We start from the raw sequence: 11,312 nt of genomic DNA, 5'->3' as shown, positions 1-11,312 counted from the left end.
TAGGAAAGAAGAGTTACATGTGCATGTGCACAAAACTTGTTCCCGAAATAGCCTTTATTTTGGGTATCACCAAGATTGATTTTTAGAGTTAACTTGAGTTGCTGACTCGGACTTGAGTAACTGTTTTTTGTTATTCGATTTTTACCTGAGACTTGACTTGGAAAAAATGACTTCGGACTTGACATGAGGGAACGTGATTTGTGACTTGTCATGGGTTGACTAAATTGGACTGTACGATAATGTTTTTTGAAAATAATAAACACACTTTTTGGCGTCCACACATAATCGGTTGGAAAGAGCGTACGATCAACGTCGACCCTTGTACTGTAGGCTTGCGATCTCGAAAGTAGGCTGCAGTGGCACCATAAACGTTATTTCGGGTTTGAAATGATGGATTTTCAGACCTCTGCCGGGACAGATTTTGTCGCGAAGACAAACTGAAGATGCAACGTGAATAGTCTGCTGACGGGTCGATACAGGCAGGTAGTTCTGTGAGTGCATGTAGTCTTTTACCAGACAAAAACGTTCTTGTAAGCTAGTGCTTGCAGCTGTGACTGAGTATCAGAATGGGCACTCCCTCCAAAAGACATGTGTAGTTTCCAAGATCTCTTCCTTATATGTTCCAGGCTTACACTAGTTTACCTTGGACCTTCCGCCCCACCTTTGATTGTTTACCTTGCCCACACTAATTTGCATGAAATGTGCATGACATTTGCATTAGGCATGGCCACGCAAAGGATTATGGGCGATTAGGGCTCGAGTTTTTGGCGCTTCGTGGGAGTTGATATTCGTTTTTCACCGTTGTATCTCTTGTCGTTTTTGCCTCAATTCTCATCAAAATTGGAAGGAGTTGCGAACATACATTGGACTTGTTGATAATGTCAGACTGTGGCAACTATTTGTACGATCCAGGTTGCTGTGAATGTGAGTTATTTGCAGGATTCCGATCGATCCATTTCGTGAACATTGTGAACTCTGCCAAGTTTGTGACGGTGTAAACGTCTGCAATCCTCTGTTATATATCGAACTCCATAGACAAGGTGAACTGATTTAAATGAGAATTAAAGGCATTGTATAAATTATACGTGTATAAGACATATTTGTTTGATTAATGCCCACGGTAGCCACAACATGTACCTTTTCCTTTCGAATGACGTTCATGAACGCTGCCATTTTGTACATTAGTACTTTGCTTCTCCTTCTAAAGGTTGCCTTAATCAAGTCCTCAAAACGTACTAGCAAATAGTCTAGTTTGGAAGCATTTACTCCTTTTCATTCATACAACAGAAGAAAAATGATGATCGTCTTGCAAAAGCTTAAAAAATAAAAAAAGGTAAATAATTTTACTTTCAGTAAATGCATTCTAGTAAAATCATTTGCCTTGTAGTTATTTATACAAATACGAGTAAAGGCTCAAAGCTGTTGGTGAATGCAAGTTTTCTTCATACAACCCATCAGGCCGTGTCCAAGTTGAAATTTCCTGTCCTGTAGGTAGTATATACGTAGATATAGCCACTATAGTCTCGGTTGTTATTTCAATTCACATGCAAGTGTTTTGGCCACGGCCTTCTTTGTGTTTCATACCTGATAACGTTATAGCTATACGTCAGAAAATCATGCACATTGGTGCATTGGTACCGGGTTTCACATAAATATGCGAACCTGTTTGGAAGATATTGGCCAGTGTATTGACTTAATTTTGTCTTTACTGTTCCGGAGTTTAGTTTTTCAAATGTACCTGAACCTTGACATTACATTTAACCCAAAGCATGGTTCACGCGATTTTGAAATTCGGAAAATAACCCTACTAGAACTGGCATTACAAGGTTGTACCAATGTAGAGAGGAAATCTGCAAACCGTTTTATTTCACCTAAGCAGAGTTTGAGTTGCGTATTGATCAAGATACTTTTTTTCCTGGAAAACAGGTTACGCCCTTGTTTTCCCTGCTACGCATTAATTAGTACGTTGCCTCTACGCCATACCAAGAACAGCTCAGGAGAGCAACAGCAAAATAAGAAAAAACACTCGAATGCATTCAGTGAGAAAATTCGATGTCGTGTATTTCATTCTGCATGCCGGTTAAATTATTACAGCACATTACGTAGGATTGAATCATAACAGTTAACCATTTCTAACACAAAAATATATATACGAGACTGATTCAACTTAATCTGTCGTTCATTGTAATGCTGCAGGAATTGTCCATTTCACGTGCATTGCATCAGCGTTATATCAGTATTATGTAACTGATAACAAACGGTATTCAAGCCATTGTTCAGTCCGAGATTGAAGGAGGCTGCGTGCCAGTTGGCCTTGGTCGGGAGTTCTTGGATGAGGTTCACAGTCAACATCACATTCATTTTCTCCAATAGCAATGGTCAAAATTGTTGATAAGGTGTCAGTTAAAGCTTACAGTACTTTCTACGTATATACCGTAAATTTCATCTGAAGCTCACGTTGCGTTGCGGAGATATTTTCAACTTGATTACGTAACGCGACTGTTTTGCCCTGTCCAATGAAGGTATAAACGACTTATCTTGCGAGTGAATGCACTTAATTCAAATTCTAAAAGAAAGCTGTTTTGGTTCTATACTTTTTATTTTTTTTTTAAATTTCTGAGGGACTTTTAAACTTAAAACATGAGGCATTCATTCTTTCTTTACTGTGCAGTGTGTCCATTTCAGACTGAGTAACATCAGCCGAAGTTGTACAATTTTGTAACAAGGTGCTTATTTGCTTTTGTAACATTAGCTACTTTGAACCATTTCAGGATGACGTTTGTTGATGGAAAATAAAAGGTGGTTTAGCATCATACAATACATTTACATGTATATCCCTGTTCAGTTCAGTATCTCCCTTCTGAAGGTCGTTCCTATGTATATGTGTTAAATTGTGTTAAAATATACATAGCGTAGAGGGATTTCACATTAGCGCCGTCTGCGCATATCTTCATTGCGCATATCTTCATCGAAACCGAGGCTCTCTGTGTTGAACTTCCTCGCACGCGCCCGCGGAGTCCACACAGTACATGGAGTATCCGGTTCGTAAGTGTGACGCCACTTCACTTCAAACCACGCCCACTGTACAAGACACACGACCTTCGCAGGTACATTAGCTGGCGGTCAATTGTCGTTATTTTTCTTTGGATTTTACGTGTCGAGTCATCCTGAAAACTCTTCCACAAACATTTTCAGCCTGAAAAGTCTGAATTTAACATAGCTTTATGTATTTTGTGTCTTGGCTCCTTACTTTCAATTTCTGATCGTAATAAGAATTGAAGCTGACATATACAGCCTCGTTTTCAAACGCGGAAGTGCGCAGATCGACGCTAAAAGCGTCGTATTGGGATCCCTCTATTTGACTGCTGTGGCAAATTCCACTGGAAAGAACGACACAGCAGTTGTCTTAGTAACCAAGATTATCTCCACAAAGCATCATTGGATTGGTGCCCGATGCCCATGTAATCACGCCCGTATTGCTGCCAGTCTGCACCCCCACAACCTTCTTCCTCGAAGTCCGATACCCGGGTCTCTGCAGTACGTATTCCTCTTTAGATTAGCCCTAAGAACATTGTCTGAATAAAGCTGTGCTCACCCTTGGAACTGGGAATCACCAAATCTGAGCTAATTTTGGCACAGCTAGCACTGGTATTCTGATAGTCTGTGCCCATGGGGTGGTATGGCAATGAGACATTGGTACAAAACTTGTCGAACTATAGCATCAAAGTCTTAATCATTTCTGGCGATCTTGTGGGGTAGTTTTCCACAAAAGTGAAACTGTGTTGCGACGAGCTGTGAAGCATGTATTGTTTGAACACAATGCGAACTGAAGTTTTTACATTTCTCACTTAACATTATATTTTAACTCCCAAAGAGCAGTGGTGTGGCCCATTTCGCGCGGGGGGGTGGGCAAGAACTCAGCTGTGCCACCCTCAATATTTGAAACTTGGCATGCATGTCAGACACTCCTAAGGCGAGTTTTTTAGTTGTTGCTCGAATCCGCTGACCTTAATGATTCAAACTGGAAATTAAATAAAATATTGTTTTTATTATGAGAAGTTTATTTCGGATCCGACTACCAACAATTTACCGACATAGGCCCTAAGCAGAGTTGCTGACTCGAGTCATGTGACTTGGACTCGGTCGCTATTTTATGACTTGTGACTTGACTAGTAAATTTCAGCTTTGACTTGCGACTTCACTCGTGACTGGACCTAATGACTTTTGACTTGACTTGTGACTTGCTTCCACCTCTGGCCCTAAGTGTTAAAAACAATAAATTGCCCCACTGTCCTACAGAAGTCCCCCGTCGTCAGCTACTAACGTTAGTGGTAAGGGATACCGCTTTTTTCTTTTTTTGTGTGTGTGTTCTTTCCTCCGACTTGAAGACCCTTATTTGTTTTGATACCATAGAAAAGGCTTTTTTGGTTGTTTTTCTCCTCTAAAATGTGTCTTTAAAAAACTGAACACCTACCTTTTCCTCAAAAAGGTGACGTTTGAACATAATCAGACATATGGTTTTGTTGTGACGGTCATTCAAAGTTCAAGGCCACATGCGTGACAGCCCACATGCACTGAGCATCATATATTGGAAATAGGCTATGGAATAATTCCCCCATATTCGTGGTGAGCAAAATCTCAAATCGGATTGTGAAGAATTGTTTAGATTTCCAACGACTAAAAGGCATTCAATATCACTCCAAAAGGGAAAAAAATTAAAAGGAGCCATAAATATATCATTCTGAATACACATTACAGACGTACGTACATCAATATCATAAACATCGACCCTCTATATAGAGTATAGTGTCTCTACCCCTTTCATATTTTTATGGCCAGGCAAGTCATCCCCCCACACCTTAACCAACGCCCATCCCCCCGATTTCCGGCACAAATTTACGCCACTGAAGATAATAAACGCTTAGAAATGGATTCATGGGTGCCTTCTCAAGAGAAATACCACCTGCGTACGAATGCACTGGCACATCATTACGGCTGCTTCTAATTTCTCAAAGCTCGCCAAATAACATAAATTAGCTTGTCCTGATATACGTCATGTTTTATCACAAATCTTAGTTATCAGACTGACACTTGAGAAATGTTGTTTTTAATTTATAAATTGGCCTTTGGAAATATACGTATCTACAAGTTTATTAAAATAAAGTCACAAGTGCACCACATTTTAATCTGCTGCCTTTACGAGGTTGGAGTTGCATTGCTTATTGGCACTTTATACGCCTACTATACTAATGAAAACAGACAGACAGACAGACATAACGAAACTTGAACTTCTGTCTTGAACATTCCACAATAAATAATACAAAACCCATAATCACCAGTGAAATTTATGAGGTTGCACGAAGGAGTGTATAAATTTTCTTCAAGCGGACACTCCTGGCAAATTAAAGGTGGCTTGTACATAAGCTATGTATACAGGTATTTTGAAATTTCTGACTGGAGACAGGGGATATATAGGGGCGCAGACTTCCACTGGGGGAGGGAATGTACCTTCGTAGTACGCCACTATAAACTCTTTTACAATAACACTACACTAACTGCTTAAATATTCTGAGAGAGAGCGATGTTCAAGTATACAAGTCAGATGTTTTCCTGAAACAAGTCTAGTTTTCAAACTACAAGATGGAAAAGAAAATCAGAAAAGCACCCAACAAAAACCGGACAGCTAAAAGAGGTCGATTCTCACTAGCTGCTCCCTTACAAGGCTTTTCTGATGAGTCGACGAATAGGATTCTTCGTTCCAGACCTGGTGTCAGTGGGGTCATCATCTCTATGTATTCACTCACAACGCTGGAATCCAAGTTACCTATAAAGAAGTATATGGACTTGTAACAGTGCATCATTTGCAAGTGTTTAAGCACGACAAACTTCTTCCTTGATCATAATCACTGTTCTGGTTGAGAAGTTGCCCGAGAGCTAATATAAATGCAGGTTTAGTTGAAAGAAAAAAGACTTTAAGTACTTTAGACACAGAAAAACAGTTTCAATTATTTGTACAATTATGAAATTTAATGTGGAAATAGAAAAGGAATCTTGGAGCTAGTGCATGGTCTGGTTAAAGTTGCAAAAATTCCTCGCAAAATTTCTAACAGCACTTGAAGCTCACTCCAAATATTCGAATCGATAATTGTTTTTAAATAAAAACGATCAAATAATGCCAGATGATAATGTGTTTTTGTAACACCCCTCCGTCCTAAATATTTAAAATATGAACGATTTGTGGGTTTTAATCCATGAGGACTCTCTGAAACCAGTCAGTCACATTGAGTGGAGTTCAAGATTGGGAACTACAATGTATATGCAGTTCGTGTGACATCACTACAGTTTTAACCACGCCCACTGCACGTAGTGTTACAAGTTGAACTACAGAACCAGGAGTTAACGCGCTGTTTCAGTGTTCATCCAATCCACCCTCGCCGGCGAAAGAAAGACAGACTGGTGAGAACTTTTCCAATCACGTTTCTGCACGCGTTTAATGCACACTCCAAGGCCATGCATATACTATGTTCCAGCATATATTAGTGGAGAGTACTCAGCGTGGCCCGCGCCAAACGCGCATAAACTTGCGCTCCTAGGCGGTGAGTTCCGACCAAAGGACCATTATTTTCAAATCAAACATGTACCCTTTTGTTCCTCTTGGAGCGGATAGGAGCTTGCAATCAGTGGTGCGTTCGCGTGTACGACGAAGTCACGAACTAGATACTTTAGAAATTACGCACGCGCGATGTCTTGACGCGCGTAAACCCAATGTGCCGTGTTTCAGCCACAAAGAATTAATAACCAGCGAAAGGTACATGAAATATAATCTGTGGCCGTCATTATTTGACTAGTTTCATCTCAGTCAGAAAAGTTAAATAAAGGTACATGCAGAATAATGACAGGAAGTCCCACAAAACTCTTGCTATGCGGAATCAGTAATAACTATTGTTACTTTTAAACGGTGGACATGTAGCGGTCGCCGGCAAACTTAAGTAAACGGTACTTAGCCTGCTACAAGTAGACAGCGCCCTCTTTGATGCGTATATACGAGTAAACCTTTAAAGGTGCGCGCACATCTTGAGATGGCATGGACCTCCTCAAGCTGGGATCGATCCCCAGCTGTCGACCCCCCCCCAGTTATGTCACTAAAGGGGTGCTGCAGCACTCGAGTCAACGTTCCTGTGTATTTTTCAGACTCTTACATGCACTCAGTTTACATGATTAATACATCGACTGAACATGTCCTCAAAAAAAAACGGAAAGCAACGAATTGGGGTGTCGCCTTAACTTGGACTGAGAAACATGGACTCGGATGTGATGAACTAGATCGCAACACAAGTGCAATTTGCCACGCTCACAACTTTCCAGAAAGTCTCACCATAGTTATGTTCGATGACGTTATCCCGTATCATGGAGTAGCCATCCCCACCACTGACAAGAAACGATGGCAGGACAATCTTGTACACCTTGTCCGGGTCAAGAGGTACGAATTCTGGCACTTCACATTCTGTACAACGAACCTCAGCCTTAACAACCCGCCTCCCAGGGGGTTTCGACAGGTCATAACTCACTATCATCCCTGCAACAAACAAGGAAAAAGTTCGAGTATAGCAATAATCCCGACTGGTATGACGTCTAAACGTTTTAATAACACCCAACAGAGGAGTCCCACATCAAACAATAACGGTACAGCTCTATAATTGTACATATATCAAACCAAAATTAACTTATTCAGCTAATGAATTAAATCATCGCTAAACATAAGCCTGATTCCTACAAGACTTGTCAAGGATTGGTGAAAGGCTTATGTTGTTAGAAGCACCTACTGCAGCTGGCTATGCGACTTTCACCCTTTGACAAACATAATTTCGTCCGAATCAACTTTAAGAAACTTGATGTTACTATTGTAGGACAATGAAATTATGGTATCTTTGCAAATACACCACTCATTACATTTGACTCGAGAAGTTTGATCCGTAATACTAATTACTAGGAGGACTAACTTGCTTAATTCCTCCAAATCAAATTAAATGTATAGCCACACAGACCACACCCAACCCAGTTAAGATCCCTGACGTTGTTATAAGTTAAGAGGAATTGTAGGAAGACGTGACAGTCGGAAACAAAACGGATTATTTGTGCTGAAATTGAGATACATATGGCAGTCAACTGATATCAACCTGTGGCATCGTTGCATTGCCCTCAAGGCTATAAATGCACGAAACTTGTGAATTCAATTTTCGTACCTGAAAACTGCAAGAACCTTCCTGGTCTCACCACGGGGTCGTATTCAGCCACAGAATTCTCCAGAGCTTCCAGCAAATAAACACCTTTAATCGTTATGGTGTCAATTGTGTTGCCGAATGGTAAGACTGTTAGGATGTCGCCGACAGTCAAATCACCTTTGAAATAAAAATATATACCAAAATTTTCTAGAGTGAGTTTGATTACACTTGTTGTGCGCCATGGACAATGCATGTTCACAATGTGTACAAATAGCTGTCAGTTGTTATCTTCGGGCAAGCTTTAATTTTCAGTTCTGATTGGTCGATCCATGGTTACAAACAGAGTGATATTTAACAATTGTTGACCGCTGTCAATTCATCACATGACAGGGCGACATATCCGCATGTCACACTCACCGTGAGACATCTCATTCTACCAACGGTACGTGCAAGCACACGCGTACGCGTGCGAAACAAACCAGCTTGAGGAAAGTCCAGAACGAACATTTGAGGTCCTTTTTGCGTAGTACCCAGTATACGTTTTCTGCATAGGCCATCAGGGAATTCGATCAATAATTGCGCTCGTGTAACAGACTCGTTCCTGACCCCGCAGTGTATAAGGCAATTCGGGGACCGTTAACCAGACTATATAAATGTACTCACTGGTACCTGCACTAGTTTCACATAAGCGTTTACGCAATTAACGAACGGGAGGGGTGGTGCCTTTGCAAACGATATCGTTTAAGTACTTTAGCTGTACAGTTTTACAGTAGACCCATCATCTTCTGAAATTGTTCAGCTTGTTTCTATGGATAAATTCCTTAAGACAGGGGTATGACAAAACAATTGTTGACCGCTGTGGTGTGGGATATGACGTTGTGAAATCCCGAGGGATGCATAGCGCTCTACAATGATTTAATGCAGGCCCGCAACTCTCATTATAAAGAATAGAATAATTTTACCTTGATATAATGAAGTCCGGATGCTCCCGCCATTTACGATCGCAATACTGACGTCATTCCACCGCAGTTCATCTGGGAACTTTACTTCCTGTCTTACGTAGGCGTCTGTGATGAAATTACCAAGGTTGCATTCGTCCAACCGACAGCTCCCGTTAAGGAATACGTGAGAGCTACCGAGATAAACGTTGGAGTAGTTTCGCACTGATTCTGCCCACACTTCTATGTCCTCAAGAACCTTGGCGTCTGACGTAGAACGTAAAATGTAACACTCCATTTAAATGGCTGATAAAAAATTAGTTCGAGCGATAAAGCGGATTCTTCTTTGGTAGGAATTTAGTCTCTTTCTAATGGCACTTGTTTGAAACTTATCTTTGCTTTGCAACTGTAACTGAAAAACTCAAACAACTTAAGGAGGGTAAACAAGTGACAAACCAGCCGAAAAAACAATGAAATATGAAAGGATGATCTATTAACGAGTAACCAATTTAACCATGGAAGATTTTAGATACTTACCTTGTGTTACGGTTTTGTCCAGGAGTATTGGATTACCACTCCATTCTGTTACTTTACCGTCCTCGTCAAACGTGACATCGAGGCGCCCGAGATATTTGGCAAGGGTGTAATCCTGTACTACCAACACGTTAGCAGTAGGATCGTTGTCTGGGTGGACAAGTGTCGGGTACTCACCTTCAGGCTGCTCTGTTGAGGGCGCAGTACCTGCAATTATTTCAGCTGGCTTAACACTGCGACATTAAAAACTGTTTTCACAACACACCCATGTATGGTGTTCTATAGAAGACAGAACTGTGTCGCATCGTTCCGTCGCCCCGACGCGGCGCTACGACGGCTCCATCGGGCGTCGTGCCGTCTTATCTTGGCGTCGTCTCCTTTCTCATTACTTTTATGGTGATTAATGCATTACGTCATGCTGTTGTGCCGTCGCGTCGTGCCGTCGCAATGTGCCATTGCGTCGTGCCGTTACGTCGTGCCATCATGTCGTGCCGTCGATCCATCGCGTTGTGCCGTCGACCTGTTGCATCGTGTCGTCGCGTCAGGCCGTCACATCGAGCTCTTACTCAGCTCATTACTGGTAGAAATAGGGGACACCCTTACAAACGGAGTTAAGCTCCACACCAGTAGATACAGTCTCATAATCACATCTTGTAAGCCCCATGCACGCAGAGTGTTTTCAAGGACTTGTGACATAAGCCCTATATTGGGTGTAATAATCACCAGCCCGTTTAGAAACAGCAAGGCACGACAGCACGATCCGACGGGCGGCGACACGATGTCACAACACGACAAGACGGTGTGACGATACGACGCGATGTAATTTTGGTGGCTATAAAACACCATACCCGGGTAAGTATAAAAGTAGTTCGCCTGCGTTCGACTCTCATCAAGAAACCTGGACAGTCGGTGGAACACCTCTTTACAACTTCAAAGTGTAAGTTAGGAACCCTAATCAAAACAAATTAATAAACTCCCAACATGACAGTGTAGACAAGTCGACGGTTGTATCATGGCTTGGTGAAGCAAGAACGATTCCTCAAATTGGTACTGACGCTAAATTCATATACTCTTCCAGAGTGAAAATGCATCATAAGGAACGAAGAATGATGGTACCGTGTATATACTCACCAGTGTACAGAAAGGTATTAGTGTGACCTCCCACCACGACATCCAGCCCTTGAACCTTCTTAGCGATCGTTAAGTCCACATCATACCCAGAATGGCCCACAGCGATTATTTTGTTGATACCATACTCTGCACGCAGTCTCTCAACCTCGACCTGGATCGCTTTAACTTCATCAGTGAATTTTAGCTTCCCTGAAAGTACATGTAGCGGATTTTAGCTTCCCTGAAAATACACGTAGGCCTAGCGAGTGTAAAAATATAAATAATACATTTATGAAAATCCGGTAAAAAATAAGGACATAATTCTTCAGAAATCTAAGAGCTTCAAATTAAACGGGTACTTTTCTGAACTTTGGACACACATTTTTCGACGCAGTACTTGAAGTTGGAAGTTGAGGTGGGGCATTTTGATAAAAAGATCTTAAACCGAAGTTACAACATACATGAATACGGCCTAAGGACACACAGTGATAAGAAAGCCGCCGTACTT

The 11,312-nt window shown here is 41.4% G+C and overlaps 1 protein-coding gene across 2 annotated transcripts in view; it reads right to left on the bottom strand.

Moving 5' to 3' along the window:
* Positions 1-4,040: 4,040 nt before the first annotated feature.
* Positions 4,041-11,312, bottom strand: part of LOC110984626 (snake venom 5'-nucleotidase-like) — a 32,285-nt gene continuing 25,013 nt past the window's right edge. For both annotated transcript variants that reach the window (XM_022244987.2, XM_022244988.2), the window contains 6 exons: positions 10,826-11,014; positions 9,698-9,901; positions 9,185-9,427; positions 8,244-8,399; positions 7,376-7,576; positions 4,041-5,824 (listed from right to left, as the gene is read on the bottom strand). In XM_022244987.2, the coding sequence (XP_022100679.2) occupies positions 5,634-5,824; positions 7,376-7,576; positions 8,244-8,399; positions 9,185-9,427; positions 9,698-9,901; positions 10,826-11,014 (1,184 nt within the window). In that variant the 3' untranslated portion in view covers positions 4,041-5,633. The remainder of the gene's footprint in view (positions 5,825-7,375; positions 7,577-8,243; positions 8,400-9,184; positions 9,428-9,697; positions 9,902-10,825; positions 11,015-11,312) is intronic.

The sequence above is a fragment of the Acanthaster planci genome, linkage group LG15 (genome assembly GCF_054643075.1).
Source record: "Acanthaster planci isolate LZ-2023a linkage group LG15, COTS_SCS, whole genome shotgun sequence".
In the NCBI taxonomy this organism is placed as follows: Eukaryota; Metazoa; Echinodermata; class Asteroidea; order Valvatida; family Acanthasteridae; genus Acanthaster; species Acanthaster planci.
This window is presented reverse-complemented; position numbering and strand designations above follow the sequence as displayed.